This window comes from Oenanthe melanoleuca, chromosome 2 (genome assembly GCF_029582105.1).
Source record: "Oenanthe melanoleuca isolate GR-GAL-2019-014 chromosome 2, OMel1.0, whole genome shotgun sequence".
NCBI lineage: Eukaryota > Metazoa > Chordata > Aves > Passeriformes > Muscicapidae > Oenanthe > Oenanthe melanoleuca.
In genome coordinates, this window is record NC_079335.1 from 111,962,911 (window position 1) to 111,986,798 (window position 23,888).

Consider the following 23,888-nt stretch of genomic DNA (forward strand, 5'->3'; position numbering starts at 1 on the left):
ACGGCCCGGGACTCTAGCGAGGAAGAAGAGGGTGCTCCGCGGAGGTGAGGGAGGGAGGGAGGCAGGCTGTTGTCTCAGCACACATGGTCTTGTGGGAAGTGGGAATCTCAGGTTGAGTTACTCATCGGTATGGAGTCAGGAGTGCGCACAACCAACGATTTTGATGGCAGGAGGTAACGTACACATGTTTTTCAGGGAAGGTGCTGTAGGAGGACTTGCCGGCGGGCAGGAGGAGGCTTGTGCCGAGGGCTGTCATTCCCCTAGCGCGGAATCCTTCCGATCCCAGGAGCCCATCGCGGCCGCCGCCGATGCCGTCCCTCCCTCCGGTACGAGCAGGGGCTGCCGGGCGGGGCGGGTGGGCGCCGTCCCCGGGGCTGGCGCGGGGCGGGGGGCGCGGGGCGGCGCTGCCCGCGCTCTGATTGACGCCGGCCGGGCGGAGGCGGGTCCGCGGGGAGCGCTCCGCTCCCGCCGCTCCCGGGCAGCGCTCCCCGCGCTCCGCTCCCGCCGCCCCCGCGGGATCGCGGTCCCGCCGCCGCGGCATGGCCGGCGCGCTGGGCAGGGGCGCGCCGTGCTGGCGGATGCGGAGCGGCAGGAAGGAGAAGGCGCCGGGCGCCAAGCCCCAGCCCCGGCACGGTAAGGGGTGAGCGGGCGGCCGCGGCGGGGCTCGGCGGGGCAGCCTCCAGGGCAACTTGCCCGCGACTTGTTACAGCCGCTCGGCTCCTCCGGGGCAGGGGCATCTTCCTCTCCTTCCCCTCCGGCGGGTGCCGAGGGAGAGCAGCTCCCTGCTCCCAAATTCCGCCGAGCTGCGCCTTATGCCTTTTATTTGCCGAGGCGAAACAGTATTCGCGCGCGTTTTGGCATCTTGCTTTGATAGCGGCTTCTTTGATTATTTTTGCAGAGAGCATTTGCAATCTGGCAAACGCCAGTGAACCTGAGAAGAGTCCCCGAAATCTCTTTTGGCTTTCGCGATCTTAATGCCCGGAAAGCACTGTTGAAAATATTGCCATGTGTGCTGTTGTCTCCTCCTCCCTTACTTGTTCGGGGAGGCAGATGCTCTCTTTGGAGGCTAAACAGCACACAGACAGTTCTCCCAGGATCAGATCCTGACTCTGAAGACATAGAAGGGAGTCGTGTTCCACGAACTATTGAAAGCAAGTGTTGAGGTTCATGACCCTTGTGTGCTAAACACTGAGTGCAGTTTACCCAGAGCCAAATCTGTCTTGTGCGGTTTCCTTACTGTACTGCTTGGCTGTCACCGTTCTCTGCCTTGAGGAACAAACGCAACTGTTTGTGGATCTGGTTGCAATGTCTGGAAATCTCACTAGAATTTGTTCTAGCTGTCTGTTTCCCCTTGGGTTTTAAATCCACTATTCCGGTAAGTGGGTTTGCAGAAGTCTCTGACCTAATCCTTCAAGGGTAAAGTAACATCTCAAGTTGTGCTCGAGTTCTGCATCAATTTGCATTTGTTTGTTGTTTTGTTAGTCCCCAAAGTAACTTCATGTCTTTTCCTGAGAAACTAATTTGGCTGAAGGCATAATTTGTACTCTTTACAAGTCCAGAGGTTGCTGTAGCTCATTCAGTAATCTTGATGACAAAGATGTTGAGATGACGGGGAACCTGGCACCTCAGGTGTTGGCATTTTGTGAAAATGCCTGCTAAGAAAGTAATAGACTCTAATGCAGGTCTGAAATAAAAGAAAACTCAGTGTTTCTTCCATTGACTGTAATATTTCTGAGCTGGAGTGCTTTTGCAGAAATATCTCTTTTCCATTTTGCTTCTTTGTGCCCCTTTCACAAGCCAAAAGAGGAGGCAGACTAAAAGTCGGAGCAAAGATTTTGTCAGTGAATGTCAAAAACCCTCTAAAATAAATTCAGTGGGGGAAAAAAAAAAAGTGTTATCCCTTGAGAGAAGAAAAGTTGTTGCTTAAAAATAATTGTAAGTATTTATTCTGTTTGTTCTGAGTGTAATGCTGGTAGTAGGGACTCACATGTTGATGGGATTCCTTTAAGTTGTATGCCTGTTATATGTGGGTATTACACTGTAGCTGGGCACATAGACCAAAATTCTGGATGCTGTGAATTCAGTGGGAATTTTGCCACTGACCTAAGAAGAGCCAGAATTGAATCCACAGACTGTGTAGTGTGAGGTGTCGGGCCAAACTGAAAACATTTGGCTGATTCAGCTGTGCAATTGTGGCAAAGTTTATAATCCTGCAGATGCTGCTATGATTAATATATTATCATAATAGCTCTACCCTAAATTAGTTAAATTATGGAATTATGAAATAACTTGGTTCTGATTTACCTTAAGAAAAAAGGTGTGATATGCTTCAGTGTATCAGGGTTGCTTCTTATAAATGTTTTCTAAAGTATCATATGACACTGAATTCACATTTAAGTAATTGCTGCAACAACACAGAACACTGAATTACACTGTAGCCCATACACTTTGCATCCCAATTAGATTTCAGCTGTAATTTAAAAGCAAGCACTCTATAAGCCTTTGCAAAGTGACCTAGACTTAGTTACCAGACCATTTACTAACATTTGACAGCTCCAAATGTAAGGTAAAAATTAAATCAGAGTAATTTGGATATCCCTAATACTGATTGTGTGCTACAGGGAAATATTTGGGGTGAAAATAAAGAAGTGCTATTACTTTAGTATGCTTACAAAATTTTCAAAGTTATGGAAATGCTTTTTTTCAAGAATGGACTTTTAAGTAAATTTCAACTTTTGTAGGCAGCATTGATCAAGTCATCATTCAGGAACAGAGAATTTGCTTAAAATGTTTAAGCTGAAGCATTAGAGGGGTTATAAGTAAGACATACCTAAAAGTGAAATTGTAGTGTGTGAACTGCCCACAATTTTTAACTAGCAAACATATTGACAGGTTTGACTCATTTATACCTGCATGCATTCAGTTATCAAAGTGAAGTGGGAACTGTTCACTGTATGAAATACTTTTAAATTTGGGAAGTAATATTTCTTCCTAATCTCTGCTTTTGCTACAAAACCATTTCAATGGGCCACCGTCCTGCCTTGGTGGAAAGTGTCATAGCTCTGGGAATCTCAACAGCACTGTTATGATTGACACCATCTGAAGACCATGCACAATATTTCTGTGTATGTTTGGATTAAGATATGTTTGTTTGGGCATCACTTAAGGGTCTGAATTGGCAGGGTGCATATTGAGTTGCAGCTGAGCAAATCTGCCATTTAACTGAGTCAAGTTACAAATATTTTCCAACTTTGACATTCTTCTCACCTTTTACATGAGGAATTAGGGAGACTTTTATACTCTTCTAGTATTTAAAAGTACAAATATGAAAATTTCCCTATGATCTCACATGTAAAAGTTCTTCTTTTGCAGGTTTTGTGGTTTCATACCATGTAAAGCAATATAAAGCAGAACTAGCATTTCTGCCCATTGTGGTCTATAGAGTAAATGAACTCTTGTCAAGATATCAGCAAAAAGTTCAAGATCCTGTTGAGATCATGAATATTAACAGTTTTGTAAAAAGTCTATTTTTAAATGATTTGATGTTGGGTTATCATTGGCAACTTACCTGTAAAATCTCCAAAGAACTTGAAAACTGACAGCTACAGCCAGGATTCTATTACAAATTCTCTTTAGGCAGAAGATGTTAAGAAGTAACATAATGAAGAATACGTAAATAAAGTAATATTTTAGTGTACTGCTTAAGAAAACTTTGAAGTATTTGTATAAGAAAACCTCCACCCTTGAGGAGTAGATATGGAAAGATTGTGACTAAAAGCTATGAAACAGAAATAAGTTTTAAATTACTTTAGTACCACCAGAAATAACTTCTGGAGAGAAAGCAATATTTTAAATCCATTTTAAAGCTATGTGAAAGTTAGTATAAAAACACTTACCAGGGAAAAACAGCACAAGTAAATAGTACTGGATATATGTATAGGTGTGTATGTGTCCACACAGGTAAAGTTTTGGATAGAAAACAATTACTTTAAATTTATTTGATTTTTTAAAAAAAAGAGCTCACAAAATGTGCCATATTTAGACTGGCAAGTGCAGGTCCTCTGTGCTCCAGCCAGCACAATGAAATCAGTTGGTTTTATGCCAGTATGTTGAATTATACCCAGGTAGGCTGGATAAATGAATATGAGCTCTAACAACACAGACTGCTTCTTCACCTGGATCTGCTGGCTAATTTTAGTCTTCACCTGTCTAGAGCTGTCACAGAATAAGACAAAAACTGTTGTTGCCATCTCTGGTGTAATAGAAAGGTTGTAGTGAGGGAAGGATAGAAGTCAACATATTATTGCTGCAGAGACATGGTCTCTTCTAGCTGTGTTCAGCTGCTGGGAGAATGGAGAGAGAGGGATGAAAACCCTACAAACCTGTTCACTGTTCTCCTCTCAAATAACCTCAGTTGTATGCACATGTGCAAACATCCAGGTTGCTCCTGGACTGGACTAATTCCACAACTAACAGTTGTTAGAAAATTAAATTGTGCTTGAGCTTTCCACTTTCAGATGTTCTCATCTTTGTACGTTTCTTCTTGAAATAGTCAAGAATGTGCTTCAGTATTTTCTGTTGGCTTTTCCTTTTCTTCCTTCTCTGCCTCCTGGGAAATAATGTTGGTCATATTGAGGTAGTCATAACCAAATCTTCCTCACCTCACTTTTTACATGTGCCTTATTAAAAGTCTGAAATTAATGTAGTTTTTTATATATATATACACACACGTGTGTATGCTTAATATAAAGGAATAGAAGTTTTCATCTTGAAGCAAGTAAACATCTTGTCTGTGATCAGCTGGAATAATCTGCAGGTAGATTTTAAATATTGAAACATTTTCCTAGCCTATATGTTCAGAATGTGTGAACATTGATGTCATTTCTATTTACATCTACTGACACTTTGATGCCTCAGCCACTTTTGGGGTCTCATTAGTAAGAGAGAGTGTTTACTGTGTAATGTAGATCTTGCTCTGCAGGCATGGCTTTCCAAACAAATGGATGGGTAAGGGTTTTGGCCTGAAGAGCCAGAGAGTTTGGTTTGCCAAATATATTTTAACTTGATTAGCCTTTTCCCTTTTTCCTTTGATGTAAGTGCTAGCTAGCTGTTACCTCTTTCTGTGGTTGTTTCTGGCTTTTTTGTTTGTAAAAAAAATATTTATTTGTTTATTTTATTTTGTTTTTCAAATTAATTCACTGTAAAAAAGGTAATACCCCAATGGATGCCTAGTTCACAGAAGAGGATATTTATGACACTGATAAAACCTAGCATTATAACTTCTTCAATTAGAGATAAGCAATCAGAGCTAAAAATCCACAGATTATTCTAAATTTTAATTTATGATTAGAATGAAAAACCCCACCCTCTAGATCTTAGAAGCGGACTTCAAATACAGTTCTATGATATTTATTTAAATTTAGTTTTTGCACAGAAACATAGTAAAGAAACCAAAGACTTTCCTTCCATTTTAGAAACAGATATATTTTTCTGACCTTTTTTATGGACTATTTGGGTAGTTTTTGTCAAACAGTCTCAAGTTACCTTCCTGAGAAGTGCAAGGTGTGATCTGAAAGGAAAAAAGAAATAATAATTTACTTGATCATTTGGCATTTGCTGTTGAAGGTTCTGAAGCTAGGTGAAATGATTACTCTGACAGAACTATAGAAACTATCCAATTTCAGTACATTCTAAAATATTTCATATTTTGAGCAACCCTGGCTCCAGGGCATTTTATACTTGCTTCTGGAAGTTTCCAGCTCTAGTATTCAGTTTAACATCTCTGCCTTTGTCTTTCCATTTTGCCTTGCCATGTTAGAACAATGAATCATCTTGTCCATTAACTAGAGTTGGAATGTCTGTTTATGCACTGAATTTGTTTTGTCATGTTGCCTTACTAATGATTGGGACTGTGGCAACTCCTGACTGCTTTCCCATATGAATTTGGGCTATTCCCAGTGCTGTTCTGAGCAGTAGAAGCAAAAGCCATCCCCAGACTTGGAATGTCTTTACCCTCTAAGGATTTAACTTGTCTTTCCCATGAAACTGTAAGGCAGCATTTTCATTTTCTGTCTTCATGCATATGACATTGTGTAGAGAATGTAATATTTCCTATAACAGTTGAACAAGGAATATTGTTATTGTAGGTTCACTTTGATACATTCTGTTTTGATGATGGATTTTAAATTGGTGCTGATTAAAATACTGAAGCATTTAATAGCAAGTGAAAAAAAACTACGATGGCATTCTTTGAATAATTTAGAGGAGTGACATGCTACAAAGGAAGGTGCTACAGGGCAGGGAGGCTGTGCCAGCAAATGCAAATTTGTACCTCTTGCCTTGTGAGTGGGCTTGAAGATAGCACTCTGGTTGCTATTTAGGCAGCATTTTGAAAATAAATGCCCTTTTATTAAGAAGGCATTACACTGCCAGTTTTTTGACTCATTAAATAGCATTTGCCTTAAATATGTAGTAGTACCATTATTTTCTTTATTTCCATGAAAAAAAATCTTTGTTGCATTTGGAAGGTAAATACTGAAGGATTTACTTAATAAATAAGCCCAAAATACTGTGTAAAATATGTTCTTTTTAAGATAGCTTTGTGGTCTTGTCTTGTGCCCTGTGATATATAAGAATATTTTTTTGTGTGCTCTCTATGACCAGTTTTCATTGAGTTGTTGATGCCACATTCCAGTGGAAAGCATCAAAAAGTAGAAACAAGGAGTAAGAATGAGTGAGCAGAACGTTCTCCTGAAGGTAAATTAAAGTAGAACTGAATAGTTTGTGATAATGAACCCAAGAGCCTGTGGAAACAGGCAAGAAAAAAAGAGTTGTTATTGTCAATGACTGCATTGCACTTTGCTGTACAAACCATTCCAGTATTTTGTTCAGTACTTGTCTCTCTGAAGCTCTGGAACTACAGAGCTGTCTAAACTGCTGGCATTTGTAGTGAGGGGGAGGAATGGGAGGTTGAGAAGAGATACTCCTTCTCCAGAAGTTGGATTGAGTAAATTCATGTAGTGTAACCAGATGTCCTCATCAGTTTCATCTCTTTGGCTGATAGTCTCTGTGGTTTCATGTGGGAGGTCATGGTTGCTGCTAGACAAGAAGTGGGTGTGAGTAAAATTTTTGAGGAGGTAAGTGGGAGGAGGTTCTGTAATGAGAAGCTGTACACAGAGAGATCAAGGGACCCCTGCATTACATTTATATCAGCAGGACAGCAAAAGAGGCACGATACTGTGTTCTGGAATGGGCAGAATGTTTCAAGACTTCTGCATCATTTCTAAATATAAGACATATTCATAATCAACTCCTGACATCAGTAATGTATTCCTTACAATGTTCAAACCCGAATTAGAGGGAATGGGAACACAATATTCAATTTTTATTTAACTTAGAGGTGTGAATTTTTGGCTTTCTAGCTACTTGGAATTTCAAGATATATTCAAGTCTGTAAATCCATTTAAAAACTGGAAGAAAGTGGGTTTTTTTTATATAACAATATATGTTTTAGGGGAACACAGTCTTTTCCAGTCCTGATGACGTTGGACTTGTGTGATTCTGTATGTCAGGACTGCTCCCAGTCCAGGTATTGATTTCAGCTAACGCTCAAGTTGCCTGAGGGATGGTCAGTTGTTTGTGTTAATGGGACTGCTGGGTGCAGCCTAAATTGCTTCCAGCATTTGGCCTACAAAGGCAAGTTCTAATGAAGCAAAAGAGAATTTACCACTGTTTTTATTCATTGTGCAATTGTGGAGGATTTCTTGTTATTTTTCACGGAGAAGTGGTAATAATCTGGTTACAACAGAAGCATTTATTGTTGGGGTTTTTGTTTGCCTGAGTAGTTTTTGTTTTTTTAATGTACAGTCTGTGGAAAGCTAGTCCCAGCTCAATTGCTTTAATTTTTGGGAGAGGACTATATTGAAACTGTAAAGGTGGGAAAAGGATCACCTTACAGTGACTGCAGTGACTGGAATGAGGTTCTGATCTTGGAAGGGTTTGATCCTGTGGGCTGTAGCTGCTTGCTGTGTGCTGATTTCTCAGGCTTTCTGAATTCTTCTGTTTTGGCACTTGTTCCGGGGGTGAGCACACAAATGATCTCACAGAAGAGATGATTAAGTGACACCTGAGAGTTTTTCAGAGTTCTTAGCAGCATTGAGCAGTTGTTCCATTGCAGGGAGGGTTAGGCTGAAGTTACATCCTTGACTAGCTTATTTTCCCTCTTGTTCCTGAGCCAACTTGATGCCAGTTTGATGGCAGATGGACATTTTTAGCCCAAGGCTTTTGTATTCTGCAAACTCAAATTCTGTTTTATGATTTTCTTAGCATAAAAAGAGGAAAGTGACAAAATTATTTATTGATGTATTTTGATTGTATATGAATGCTTAGTAGTGGTTGGTTTGTTTGCTTGTGGGTTTTTTTAGAGCTAAAATATTTAGATCCAATAAATTCTCATTGCATTCAGCATATCTAATGGAAACCTGAGGAATACAAAGGATGATTCAGGTAGGAAGGATCCTAATGAACATCTCTAGTCCAGTCTCCTGCTCTATGCCACCTGTGAGATCAGATCAAGTTGTCCAGGGCTTTCTTCAATCCTTGAAGACATTCAAGGAAGGACTGCACAAAGTCTGGCAACTGGTTACTTTTTCACATCAAAAAGCCAAAGAGGGCCTGATAATTTTGGAAAAGTGGGAGTTCTAGATAATGGGCATCTTCCTAGAAATAAGTCTGAGAGTAAGTGGTGCTAAAGTGATTCCACTGATGATCTGAAGTACCACTTCAAAACATAATGAAAGCTGCCTTATTTTAGGATGCCCCAGAAAGATACTATGGAAAGCTAATAATGTGCTAAATCCATAGTGTTCTGAATAAAAAGAATTCTAGCTATTCCTAGGCTTGCAGCCCCTTATCTGAGTTCACCCAGAAACTTAGTTAACTTTTTGAGAAATACAGAGGAGTATGCCAGCTATCTGGCCTTTCAACAACTCTGTGCATAAATGAGAAGTGCAGGTAAGAGTCTATGGCAAGAAGGGTCTTGGCCACCTGAGTAACTGAAATGTTCCAGTGTCATTATAGCACAGAAGTCTCTGGTCATTATGGAAAGAGTCTGAATGCTTTACTGTTTTTTTGTTTTGTTTTTGTTGGTTTTTTTTTCTTTCTTTTTTTTTTTTTTATGTCCTGGTGTCTTCTTGTGTACAAGCCTACAAGTAAATTTCACAATTTTCCATCAGTGATCCTATGTAAGAAATCTCCATGAAACATAGCATGCATGCAGTAGTACAACCTTGCTGGTGATATATTTTCCTGATATAAAAGAGTACTGTTTTTCTTTACAAAGCACATTATAACTTTTGGTATTAGCTGCCATTGTCCCACATACACTAATTAATTCAGCTATTTGGTATAATTAATTTGTTAATGCTTCTGCAGTCATGTAATAAGATACATTGGTCTGCCAGCAGTCTCAAGGCACTCATGTTAAAAGGTTGTTTAGAGACTCACTTCTTTGCTTAACAATATTTTAATAAGATCTTTCATTGAGCTCTGTGGCCACTAATGTCTCATTTTTAGGCATTTCTCTTCCTTCTCCTCTAGTGTTTGTTTTTTGTTTTCTTTAAATCTGACATCTGATTTTATCTTTGTTCCACTGCTTTGTGGAGGTTTTGTTTATAACAAGTAGATGGGTAAAAAACTTCTGTCAGTACAGATATGATTCAGAAATCTTTGATCAATGCTTCTCCTTGAAGCCTACACTCCTGGTAATACTTCAGGTGTCAAAGCTAGGGGCAAAAAATGATCGAGAAACTAGTTTGGTAAATAGAAGTCATTTATGATTTTCCTAAAGTGGAGAAAAAATAATAATTCTGTCTGCTACCAAAGTTATGAATATTGGGCAGTGGTGGACTTTGTGATGCAAATACCAAGGTGCATTTCTCCCATTTCTAATATTTTATGTGTTTCTTGGGAATTAGCAATTGTACTTCAACAGTTATTTTTGTTTGAGAAAGGCTGTGTGAAGCCAGTCCATGCAGAGGAAGGAATTATGATGAACTAATAGCTTTTTCAGGAATGTGTGTTCTCTGGCCATAACTTGCAGAGCCCTGAATTTGTCCCAGAGAAGTGTGCAGAGTGCAGGGTGCATGAAGAGCTCTCATTGTCGGGGCAGCCCTGCACAGTGTGTCTGTGTGTGCCACACTGTGCTGTTGGTGTGTTTTTGCTGCAGAAGACGACAGCAATCACAGCAGGCAGTGCTGAGCAGCGTGGCTGGGAGCTCTGCTGCCATCTGTGTCAGTGCTGTGTGCTCCCTGCCATATGTGTGGTTCAGCACTTAGTCTCTACAGCCATTGCAGCAATGGATCTGGAAACAGTTGTGATGGTTAAAGCTGATGGCAAACAGTCATTGAAGAAGTTTTCATTTATTTTTTCTTTAGTATCTCCTTCTCCTTCAGAAACATTTCATGAGTTACTACTGCTCAGTCCAAACCTGAACTCATCACTTTTGGCTCTGTACATTGTAATAGCCTCCACAGCAACCACTGTGATGCCATAAACAGAGGGTTTGACTTCAGGTGAAGAATGTAGGCAGTAAAAGCAGAATAACCCATAAAGGAAAATGTGGGAGGATGGGGAAGACAGAGAAACTGATTATTTTGGCTTTCTGTGTAGTGATACAACACCCAGCCCCCAGAACTTTTTTTTTTGAAAAAAATCTTTGCTGATAGCTGAAAGACAATAAATTCTTGTAAGTTGTCAGAGTAGAACTTCCATTTTCGACAGTATAATTGAAAATATATACAAGTAATGGAGATTTATTCTGCATGAGGTTTCTTTTTCTCTCTTTCCATTCATTTTTAAAAAAATCACTTCAGTAAATCCACCGTGGGAGGATAGTTTTGCTGCTGTACTTTTCCCAGGATGCAGCAAAAGAAATTGCATTTGCAGTTCACAGAGAATGAAATTAGACTTGCTCTGTCCTGATGATCCACTACTCCTACACCCAGCACATCTCTTGCTATAAGAGACAGTGCCCTGACTGTACTTGCACCTGCTCTTGTGCAGGAAGGAATGAGCCCAGGTTTGGGCCCACATAGCCCCCAGATTAGAATTAGGCAGTGTATGGAGTGCCTCTGTGTGGGTCTGCCTCCTCTCTGTGGCATTGTTCTTGGGAGGGGAGAGTTCAAACATGTCACTTTGTTTGCTTATAGGGTTTGGGACAACTTTCTGTTCTGTAATAGGTTTATGCTTGCTCAGGAATGCCATGGTCTCAGAAAGCATCAGGCAGTTGAAGGATGTTCATTTTCATCTTGCATATGTCATGGTCACAACACAGTTGGGCGCTGGACTGTAGAAAGTAATTGGGAAATGCACATCTCATTGTGGTATCTGAAAGAGTGCACTGTGAGGTTTTTTTTTTTAAATTTTATTTTTTTTTTTGTAGTTGGATGGTGTTGAGAATGGCACACACTCCTTTTTCTTATTGATTAATAAAATCTTGCTCTTTAACCCTTCAGCCATCCCTCCATTAGAGATTATGTACATAAACATTTATTTCTAGTCTTTTATATCTGGCCAGTTTTTTCTTGGGGTGTGTCTTCTCAAAAGCAGCTTCAGTTAGACAAACACTCAAATGACCTTAGTGCTCATGTAGCAGCTTAAGTACCTGTGTGCCAGACAGCACAGCAATGAGTACTTTCATTTTCTTACTGAACAGAAATTGGATGCATATAGTGCCTATGGAGAAAAAAAATCTCCAGTAAGAGCAGAGAAAGCCTGAGGATCAGCAAAGATCTGCATTTAATATAATGCTGATCCTGTGCTCCAAAAACCTGGTTAATGTGAGGAGACTTACACTATCTATCTATCTATCTATCTATCTATCTATCTATCTATCTATCTATCTATCTATCTATCTACCATCTATATGATCTGTTTCTATATCTGTTCAACAACTCCAGCAGATTTCATTTACATTTCAAAGGGGAGAGAGAGAGACTCAGAGTACTCATATCTGTAATCCCAATATTCCCACAGTCCCTCCATCTGGAAGTTGTTCCTGTGAAACTGACACAGTCTGGGCAGTTTTCATTAATTGCATTTTTTCCATCTTCTCAGATGAGCCTTTAATCTCCTCATTGCTGATCCTTGGTTTATAATCAGATTTGACAGCTATAGGATGACAGTAAATACCTTGATATAAAAGTCTATAACAAAGTAGAACTGTTGTTTCTCTCCTTGCTCCTTGGTGAGGTAGAATTTTATTTGTGAAGTGTGAATAACTTTGAAGCATAAAGCTGCCTAGTTTCAGGCCATTTTCAGGTGGATCTGTTAAGAAGTGAGATATTTATTATTTTTTTCCTCTAAAAAGAAAAAATGCTTACTTATGACCTGCTTCTTAATATTTTTGGAACTGAATTTGATGTCAACTTGACTAATTATTCTGTTTCCCCAGAGGTTGATACTTACTTTTCCAAATAAGATCTAAAATAATAGTTACTTGACATGTGTATAATAATTTTCATACCTAAATAAAGCCATTGTGCAATAATTTTAATGCCATTGATAAAAACCTTGTAGTTAAGTGAATGAAAATATGTTTAATAGCTGCATTTAGCAAAAAGCCTGCTCATGGTTTGGGGTTTTTCTCATTGTTTTGTATGCATGTGTTAGCTGCACAATTTCTGCATCTATTTTGCTGCCCATCAAAGTGGAAAAATCTTCTCTTTGGTTTTTGAGCCATCCTCTGCACAGTCTTACAGGTCAAATTATTGGTAAAAATGTTCAAAATACAAGGTTGGAGATATACACAAAATGAGGAGCATACCCAGCTTAAGTATAAGCTGTGCCTGTGAAATAAAGCAATTTTGTTCAGACTGTAAGCTGTAATCAGTTTCATTTTAATAAAGTTTTTTTTTTTTTTAATATTTTTACCTGGTTGTGTCTCTTCTTTACTTTTTATATTCTTATTTATAATTTTTGCATTATCCCATTGTATCCTGTCTGCCTAAACTTAATCTTGGGAGGAAAAAGACTCTAAATACACTGCCATATTTTATTTTTTTCTTTCACTCTTCTTTTCATGATACACTAATTTCCATGTCTTTACTGTTCCAAAAATTCTTCCCCCTTTATTCAGTTCCCATAACCTCAGTTAAATCTGAGCTTCCCTGTCAGAGACAAGAATTTAAATGTGTTTTTTTTCCCATCCTGCTTAAGCCCTTGCCACCATTCCTTTTTAGGATTTGGTGCTCCTGCCACCTGTGTATTCAAATGTCCATCTGGCACACTACAGAGTTTTCTAATTCTTTTAGAAGAAATTTTCTAATTCTTATGTATATATATATATATATGTATATATAATATATATATGTGTATATATATTATATATATATTATATATATTATATATATAATATATATTATATATATTATATATATATTATATATATTATATATATTATATATATATATTTTCTTAAGTAAATTTATGATGGTTTTCTTGTATGTGAAATTAATCAGTTTTTTTCATCACAATTATAATGAGTCCAAATTGTCAGCTCAAAGAGCTCCAATTTCCACACTTGCTTATATAATAGCACTGTAATTTTCATTTATGCTTTCTCTTGATTTTATGCCAATAACTTCATGAAGCTCAAACATAGTAAACTTTCTGGGTATTAACTTTAGAGGTGGAACAGAAGATTCTGAGGAAACCAAATCCTAACTATATGCTTCAAACCCAACTCCAATCACCTGAGGTGCAGAGAAGTGCTGGTGATGATTGTTCTCTTTGGAAGCTGCTCTTTTCCTTGATGTTGCTGTGGGAAGAGGTCTTTGTTGTTTTGGGTACATATGAGTTAGAGAAGTCTGGAAATTGCTGACAGAGAGGGAGAATCTGATTTAGGACATTCCCACAGATTTTGTGGGGGTAGGGAAGGGACTGCATTATTGCTCATCACTGGCAAATGGTAGGAACCTTTTTTTTTGGGTCATTGTTTCTGACAGCTTCATCCAGCTGCCTTTTCAGTTCTCTCTGGACATGCTGTTACAGAACTTTGAGAAACAGATTGAAATGTTGCATGCAGTAAATGAGCAGTACAAGCTCCTTATTAATGCTACTTTTCCCTTTGGCAAGCTTTTCAACTTCAGAGAGTGTATTTCTTCCCCTGCACTTAGAATTAATTTTGTATGCCTTGACAGCCAAATTATTTGATGTAGGAGTAAAAAACCACATCTGTCCCTGACTGAGCTGGTCCTACTATGGGCCAGAAGAAAATCTTCTGCTAATAGGGAATTGCAATTTGTATGGGCAAATGCAAAACTGAGGTGGAATCCAACAAATGTTGCAAATAATTCAACATTCAGGCAAAAGTGATAACCATCATTGTTCATGCCAGCATGTGGCTGACTTTTAATTAACTTGGAATTATGCTTTGCTGGTTTAGGTGAAAAACAGTAAAGGTTTTGTCAGCTGAAAATAAATTGCTTGAGTTTTTTTCAGAGATCATTACAGAAACCAACACAATTCTTATAAAAAACTTGAATTCTATATAATATATATTTTTATATATGTCATATCCATATATAAATTAAATATTGATGTATAAGAATAGTGTGCCTGTTGTGGAAAAGAATGTGCACAACTCCATATGAGAGGGGATGCTGCATTGCCTGACTCAACCAGTTATAAGTGGTTTTCTGGCAGTGAGTGACGAGCTGAATTTAATGTTTTAAACACACAGGGACCTATAGGCAGTGTCTGCACGGTGTTTATTTGCATTTGAGAAATGGGAACAGGTATCCAAGGAATTTACTGAGGTAAGTTAATAGGTTTTTGAGTGTGCAGAAAGATATATGTACTCTAGGGAGAGGTAGGTAGCATATGACCAAACCTGAATGCACAGGGCTTGAATGTTGCTGGTACTTTGCAAAATTGCTTATCAATAGATTATTGAGTAAACAATTTACTTTAGCAAGTGTGGAATATTGTTAAGTGATGAAATAAGAAATGTGATAGCAGTGATAAGGAGGGCAATAGCAAGGACTGTGATTAACAAAACAGTAGAATTAGGACAGCAAACTTCACACACAAGGTTTTATTTGCAGATAAAGAACTTTCTTCAACTGAGCCCTGCACAGGATGAGTACAGTATGTTTAAAAATGAGATGTGGAAAATAAAAAATGTTTAACTGGACCAAAAAAAAAATCAAAGAGGAGTATAATGTACACTGGTCAGCACTAATGATCAGTTCATCAGTTGAAAAATGTATTTGATAAATGTCCTAATCACAGAATAAAACAGCAGAAAGAGACTATTTTAGTTTTCTCTTAAAGCCAGGAAGCAAACAAGAATCCTGAACTAAAAGTCTTTGGGTATCTCTGCTCTGCCTGCAGAAACTGACAGGTATCCAAGTAGGAATATGATGATTTGTGAAAAACATAATTCATACAGTGAAACTATTGCATGTTTGCACATTTACTGAATTTGTAAAACGTGAAGGAAAACAGTGAGGGCAGCTTTCCCACATAAAGTTGAAATCATTAGATTCATCAGCTATTAGGATAACTAATAGAAAACGTGGTGGAAACCACCCTGAAGCAGCTCTGCCTCTGCAGCCCCTGGAGGTCCATGGCAGTGCAGAGATGCCCCTGCAGCCTGTGGATGAACCCACAGAGGGCAGGTGGATGTGCCTGGAGCAGACTGTGACCCCGTAGGAGCAGGGTCCTGGCAGGACTCATGGACCCATGGAGAGAGAGAAGCTCACACTGGACCAGGTTTTGGGAGGATTTGCAGCCCTCTGGAAGGAGCCACACTGAAGCAGTTTGTGAACTGCAGCCTGTGGGAAGGACAGTTCATGAAGAGCTGTCTCCCATAAGATGGACCCCACCCTGGAGCAGAGGAAGGGTGTGAGGAGTCTTTCCTTGTGGAGGAAGGAGTGGCAGAAATAGTGTGTGATAAATCGACCACAGCTCCTATTTCATATCCTCCTGTAGCACAGAAAATCTGGAATGAAACTGAGCCTGGGAAGAAGACAGGGCTGGGTGGGAGGTGTTTTAGAATTTGGTTTTATTTCTTGGGGTCCTACTCTGATCTGATTGGTAATAAATTAGTTAATTTCCCTGAGCTGAATCTGTTTTGATTATGACAGTGATTGGTGAGTGATCTTTCTCTGTATTTATCTAGATTCATGAGCCTTCTTATGTAATTTTTATCCCTTGTCCAGCTGAGGAGGGACTGATAGAGCAGCTTTGGTGGGAATCTGGCATCAAGCCAGGGTCAGCCCACCACAGCTGGGATAATTTACAAAAATGTGAGGCAGGTGGGAACAGAGCTGAAAAGGGGCATCAGGGTGAGCTTGGCCAGCACTATGACCATGCTGGCATTAGAAATCTCTCACAAAAGCTGCCTGGAGATGAGCTGAAAATGGAGATGAAGAAGCTCTCTTAGGAAGTAAGTTTTTTTTTTCCTGTTTTTCTTCTGATCCAGCAAGATGAAATTATTTATACCATGGTCACATATGTGCCAGAGTGGGAATGGGAATGCATAGTTGGGACAAAAATGCAGGCTTGGCTGCCACAGTTAGACTTCCTTGGACTGATTCAGGCATACAGCATTAGGTGTCAAGTCACTGTCCTGTAGCTGCAAAGAGAGCAACAGCATTAGGCAATGTTTACACCATATTTTCCTTTTCCTGTTGCCATATCACTTTTTTTTTACTCCCTTGCATTTTAAGCCTTTTGGAGGCACACCTCAGAGCAGTGTAGTGGCTGTGGTGGAGTTGCACAATATATTATATCCTTTATTACCCACTCTTTCAACCCAGAACATGCCAGGTATTGTACTGGGCTCTGTATGGAAATGCTTTATGTCATCAGATACAAAAGGGAGGAAAACTACATGGATTGTTTCTTGATGCTGGTTTGGAGTCTTGAACTGAAAAAAAAAAAAAAAAATAGTTCTGTTTAGAGTGTCTTAAAAGAGTTCAAGGTAGCATGGCCTTGATGGAGACAAGTCTTAAATAGCTGCTGAGAATCTGAGACATCTCTAAGGAGAGAGAAAGGGTAAAGAATATGTGGTTTTGATCTCTAGAGTAAATACCAGAAGGTCAAGAAGGTGCATTAGTTAAGGGAAGTACCTTGAAAAAGGCAGGGTCATGTAGGAAAGGCATTTGAGGAAACACAGAAGTAGCTCTTCAGGAGGCTGTAATGATGATGAACAGTCCTAGAAAACTAAGTAGTGTGGGCTGTGATGAGGACAGGAGGACAATTAGAGCTCACTGAACTATCACATTTGTCCTGTAGCATTTTACTGGCTAGGAGAGGCTTGACCTTTATGATTTATAAACTATTGAACTAATATACAACCAGACAGAGCTTCAAGCATGTTCTGCTACAGCTCTATTGTGATTTTATGTTTTACTGTTTATGTTCAATTAAGAAACATTTTTATTTTGAAAAACATGCTAAGGCCATCTCTCTGCAATGCAGCTTCCTCTTAATGATATCAACTCCTGGTAACTTGTTTATGTAAAGGCAGAGCATTAATTTTCTTACTTACAGTAAGGAATACTTTTTCCTGCCTTCATTCTCTAGATTCCAGCTGGGAGCATATGATGCAGCTCTGACCCAGATTCACCTGCCATCTGGACTACCTTTTAGAAACACTCTTTTTCACTGTTTGTAGCACCAATAAAACCTCTTTAGCTTTGCCCCCCAGTCCATTAAAGAGGATCTCGGATACAACTCTACAGATTGAAGCAGAACACAGCTGACATGTATGACAGAAACAGCTGTTGTTTGCAAGCATTCACCCTTGTCACCTCCAGTCCTCATTCAGTCTTACAAGTGACTTGTTCTGCTCATTAGGAGGAAGTGAAGTTTGCAAAGATCCTGGCCTGAGTGACTTCACTGCTCTCGTGCTCCAGGCTGATATTTAGCCAGGCTGTGAATGCCCTGGCGAAGACCAAGACCTCATTTCTGGTTTTGGCCTCAGAAGTCCAGGGAGCAGGCTAATAAAAGGTGGTAATGTTCAAGCAAATCTGGAAATCTCGTGTGATTTGATGTATCTGAGTGAAACTAGTGAGCTGCCTTTCAGTATCACATCATATGGCAATGACTCTGTTAAGCACAAGGTTAAGAAAGAACACTTGTCATGGAGTATTTCAAATGAAGGAGTTTCCTACAGGAATGGTTTTTGGTTTGTTTTTTGTCTTGCCATGGATGATCAAAGATCCAGAATGTTAATTTTGCCAACAGACCCTTTCTAGCTTATTAAGCCTCAAACTATTGATGACTGTTAAAGCTGGTCTATGAAGATTTGGAAAATACACCTGTTGATTCTTACCTCCCATAGGGTTTCTTGTTTTTTTAACCATTTTGAAGCTCTTGAAACACAATGCAACTGCATAACTGTGCAGGAAAAGAGACTAATTGGTTACTTAATGACAGTCAGCAGTGGGATGTGCATTGGAAAATTGGTGTATAGTAGTGTGCTGATTTTAAAGAAATTTGTGCTGTAAGGAAAGGAAAAGCCTTTTACAGATATCTGATATTTAACCTGTGTCACTTAATGTCAACACAAATGACATACTAATTTTGTAGGGTTTTTTTGCAATGCCTCTCAGATATGTGTGCATTTACATGACTTTTAAAGTGAAATTATCCTTCTAAAATTTAAATGACCGTCTGGCACCTGTCTGGTTTTTAGAAAAAAAATAATGTATAGGTTTACTACCTTGTCAGAAAGCTAACACCTTTGACTAAAAACTAGGTAATATTTTGAATTGAAGAGCAAGTGTTTTCATTACAGAGTCTGTAATTTAAGAATTTCTTTTTTCTTTTCCCTTCATAATTAGAAATTTAAAAACTATAATAATCTCCCTGTGGAAAAAACGGAAAAAAAAAAAAAGCTAAATGCACTGCACTATTGTAGATTGTTTGACCTAATTTAGGGAACTAAGGACTTCAGCATTTTGGATAAAAATCGATCAGAATTTGACATCTCCCAAGCAGTGTGCCAATCGTTATCAGTAAATATGAAACACTTATGAGCTAGAGTGAAGTCATTGAAGAGAAACCAAAGAATTATAGGTGCACTTCACTGCCAATTAAAACATGATTTGAATTTTACAGTAAATCTCCTGACATTAGCAATTGCCAGGGCTTTTCAGAGTCAGGAGGCAGAAATCACTGTTGTGTGCTTTCATGTTGTAAATGACGAGATTCACACATTTGTGGCACAGTCTAGCTGAGAGAAAAACAAAGCTGAGACCATCTGAAATGAAATCATGTTGTGATTTGTGCCAGATGGGTGCCTGAAGTAATTACAATGTCAGTGCTTCCTAAGCAGGGTAACGATATGGACCTAATTCTGGTCAGTCTGGAGAAATCTGTTTTGATGAACTTTCAACTCTATTTAGCTCAGACATATGTTGAAGGATAACCTAATGGGATGTTACTGCAATCTGCTTGTACTTACCCAGGCTTTAGAATACACTGCTGCCATAATTGTACCAATGATGGTTTGTACAAGTATTGAGGCAAATGGGCTAAGGCCTATTATTTTTATACTTGGTGTGAAATCTAGAGAAATAATCTCTGTTCTTTGGTATTATTGTGGCTTGTTAGGAGCAAAATAGTAGTGACCTGGGAACCTTTGTTGAATTTAATTTTTTATCTGTTAGGAAAAAACGTCTGATTGTGGATTTGGGTATTGAAAGGGAAGCAAAAAGGAAGAATATAAACAATTAAAAGAGTCAGGTGCTTTCCTTCCCCTTCCCTGGGCTCAGCTTAACCCAAACACCTATTCTAATCCCTCCCTAGTCTTGACTTCACTTGTTTTCACTTTAGATTGGGTTCAGTGTTCCCCACTGCCTTTGGGGAGCTGAAGAGAAGTGCAGGAGGTGGGGTCCTGTGCCATAGATATATATTTTTGCTCCTCTTCATTTTACTATTTTTCTCACTGTTCTCTTTCTTCATGTCCTGCTCTAGAGAGGGATCCACATGCCAAAATGTCCTAGGGGATGCAGCTACCCTGGCATGGGTTCTCCACAGCTGCAGTCCATGCCTCAGCATGGGTCACCCCTGCTGCAGTCCCTCCTGCCCAGAGGTATTCCCAGCCACATTTCCAGTGCTGTGTGTCCTGCCTCTTGTGCCTGGCACTTTGAAATCTGTTTTAAACCTGCCTGAGGTTTTTGGAGCTGGTGAGCTGTTTGTGCTGGTTTCAGAGGCACCTGGAATGAGCTGTGGCCATCTCAGGGCTGCCTGCCACACAGGGCACCTCTGCAACCAGCTGTTGATGCACAATATGCAGCTGTAGAGCAGATTTTCCCAACCTTGTTTTCAAATTTTAATCTGCAAGACATGCACAGAAGGCTTGAACCTGCAGCCCTGCATTTTGTAAGTATTTGGAGGAAATGGTTAACTTCAAGGAAGGGCTGTTTGATGAATAGCAGATAAATAAACAGGTCTTGGTAAAGAATCATTTCTTAAATCCTGCTTGTGTGTCATAGTCCTTGTGTTTCATTGACATCAGAGTCATCTTTCACCCTTTAATAATGAGACAGCTGTATTTCCTCATGGACTCCTTTAAGATGGCTTCTGACAGGTGAGCAGACTGCTCGTTTATCTTAAACCTCAGCATGCTTCATGCCCTTCTTCTTTTGCTGCATTTTAATATATTGTTTGCTGAAACAGCCTTAGCTCACTGGGATGAAATAACTTTTCAGTGGGCTGAGGCAACAGAAAGTTTGGACACCTGGGAGTGGGTTCTCTCTTGTGTGTGCTCTCACACCCCTGGCACCTGTAACCTGGGATTTCAGCAAGGGTTTGTGTCCACTTTGCTGACACAGGATACACAGCTCATTCTTTGTTTCCCACCTAAATCTCTGCAGAAGTGTCACAGCCATATCATCTAAAGAGGTTAAGACTCTAGCTGATGCTGGGCTTTTTAATGTCTCAGTGTGAAACTCAGTTATGTTGGTTCTGAAGCTGCTGTCTGAAGGCTCAGGAGTGCAGTGCCCTCTTGGTTGACACTTCCTATGGGTTTGAAATGCTTTTCAAGTTTGTTTTCTAATTGGTCATCATCTAAAACTTATCTTCACTTTAAAGAGGAAAACTGGGATTTAAATGTCTGTTTGGATCTGACATACCAAGTCAAATGCTTCTAGATGGCAGGTCTTGTGACCAATATATCCTATTCATTTGAGCAGAGCAGTCTATTTTAGAAATTGTCCAAGGCCTATTTTATTCAAAATGATCTATCATGCTGGCTTTACATAAGCTGAAGAAAATATCTTTTGCAAAGCTGACTGAAAGTCAGTAGACCAATTTGTGTAAAAAGAGTTCGGTATTTCAATTTAAAACTATATTGAGGATGGAGGAGAAAAGGAGAGACCTTTATGTGCTGAAAGTTAAGATGAGGACAAAAATAATTCTAGCATAATGGTCTCACCCTGGAAAATGGGGGTTTCATTAAAATCAGCCTTCAGCTGAGTCTATCAGAACTGTCAGTCACAAAAAGAGGTTGTCAGGCATATAATTCCGTGGAAAGGTTGTAGTTGTACAGCCTGTCTGTTTATATCTTCCATGAAATAAATACCTCCATGTTTTTTGATTTGAGAAATATGAGAATAGTTTATTTAGTCAGAAATGCCAAAATGTTGAATTTCTGAATTAAGATTCATGTAGAGAGGAATTACCTTATTCTGAATTCTGTGAAGAGTTTATATTATCTGTTAGTTTATATTGTTTTCTGCCTTGCAACTCATCTCTAGTGTTTTGATTTCAGAGGTGACACATATGTGTGATGTTGAACATTGCTTAGTATTCAAGTGTTTTGGAGAATCTGTGACTTTGGCAAGACTTTTGCTCTGATGAGGCTAGGAGGTTAGCTGCACATGTAATCCCAAGAGTTCCTCAGATTGGCAGAGAAAAACCTTTTGAAATTCAACAAAGGCAAGTGCAGAGTTCTGCATCTGGGGAAGAATAACCCCATGCACCAGTAAAAGCTGGGACCTGACCTGCTGGAAAGCAGATCTCAGAGAGGGACCTGGGGGTTCTGGAGGACAACAAACTGCCCATGAGCCAGCATGGTGCCCTGGGTGCCAGGAAGGCCAAGGGAATCCTGGGGTGCATTAGAAGAGCATGGCCAGAAGGTTGAGGGAGGTGATCCTGCCCCTCTGCTCAACTAGTGAGTCTTAGTGGGGCCAAATCTGGAGTGCTGTGCCCAGTTCTGGGCTACTCAGTATAGCAGAGATCTGGAGTTCCTGGGGCAAGGGGCTGTGATGTGTAAGGGACTGGAGCCCTTGGAAAAAGGCTTTCTTGGGAAAGTCTGAGCTGGGCCTGTTTAGCCTGGAGAAGACTGAGAGAAGCCTCATCAGTGTGTGTATCTGAAGGGAGAGTGCCAAGAGGATGAGCCAGGATCTTCTCAGTGGTGCCAAGCCATAGGAGAAGAGGGAACAGGCAGAAACTGAGGCACAGAAAGTTCCACCTGAACATGAGGAGGAACTTTATTATGAGAGTGATGGAGCACTGGAACAGATTTTCCAGTGAGTTTTCTTCACTGGAGATACTCAGCAACAATCCGGACACATTCCTGTGCAATGTACTGTAGACTGACCCTGCTTGAGGAGGGAGGTTGGACCAGATGACCCTCTGTGGTTCTTTCCAATCTTACCCATTCTATGATTCTGTGGTCTTCATTAAATTAATAATTAATAACTGCCAAAACACTCATATCTATTATTGACGTTGTATATATCCTAAGATGATATTTTAAAAAGATAAGTATCTCATATTTGTAAATTATTCTGCAGTAATTGAATCAAAGGACTTTATGGAACTAATTGAAAATGGGAGAGATCTTAATTATAGTATTAAAATAATATATCCTAAGTCTTTTTGTTTTGCTACTCTTTCTAAATTGCTGGCTATGGTAATAATATCTTTGAGTGAAGTGTTAATGAAATTGTGATTCCTATGTAGAGGGAGATAAATTACAAGCTCAGAATGTTTTTGTTCTGTGTGAGGGATACTTGACATCCTTGATATATAGGAATAGATGGCAATTGCCACTTAGCCACTTGATTTTATGTGACATGCTATCAAGCTTGTTCTGGCTGTATGTAGCATAATTTCCACAGAAAGTGGTGATACATTTTGGTTTTAGCTTTAAGGGCTTAGGGATTAGATTTATTTCCTGATTTATTTTAGTCCACATATTCAAGCCATTAGAAAGCTAAAGCTCTCAAATTTATCTCTGTGTGATCTGAGGAGACACAGCATCTCCCCAGTCAAAGGATGGCTCTCAAAAACAAAGGCACTTTATTTAAAAGAGTAACATGACCAGTACATGTACTCTGGTTTCAAGAAACCAGCCTTTGTGGGTAGTTGTTTTTGGTTTGTTTATTTATATTCTTGCCCAAGATATGGGGATCTAGATGATATTTAAGGTCCCTTTCAACCCAAAACTTTCTTTGACTCTATGATATGGCTGTATGCTGTGCTGCACACACAATATATCATATATAATAATAATATATATCATAGGCTACTTGGTCTTCAAATTAGACAGATAATTTCTTCAAAGAAGTTTCCCAACTCTTCCCTAACATCTGTAGAAGCTGTTAGTTTCCTGGCTGTTTCTCCTGCTCCCAAACATCTGCAAACTCATCCTAAGGTGAAAATGTTCTTTGGATTTTTTTTGGACTAAGAACTGTAAGATGTCTCTCCATTTGCAGTGTTGCAAGGACTCTTGACAAATTTCAACGTGTAGTGTGCTTTATTCAGTGCATTGAGTGCTGATGGAGTGGGAAAAATCTATACATACCAGACTGAACTTACCTAGGCAATGAGTAATGGACAAAATAACTCGGAAAAGGAGCATTTTC

The 23,888-nt window shown here is 39.4% G+C and overlaps 1 protein-coding gene across 1 annotated transcript in view; it reads left to right on the forward strand.

Annotated features, from left to right (window-relative positions):
* The first annotated feature begins 458 nt into the window (after nt 1-458).
* ZNF385D (zinc finger protein 385D) overlaps nt 459-23,888 on the forward strand; it is a 405,970-nt gene continuing 382,540 nt past the window's right edge. Inside the window, exon 1 of the mRNA XM_056484767.1 lies at nt 459-633. Coding sequence (XP_056340742.1) covers nt 540-633 — 94 coding nt within the window. The 5' untranslated portion in view covers nt 459-539. The remainder of the gene's footprint in view (nt 634-23,888) is intronic.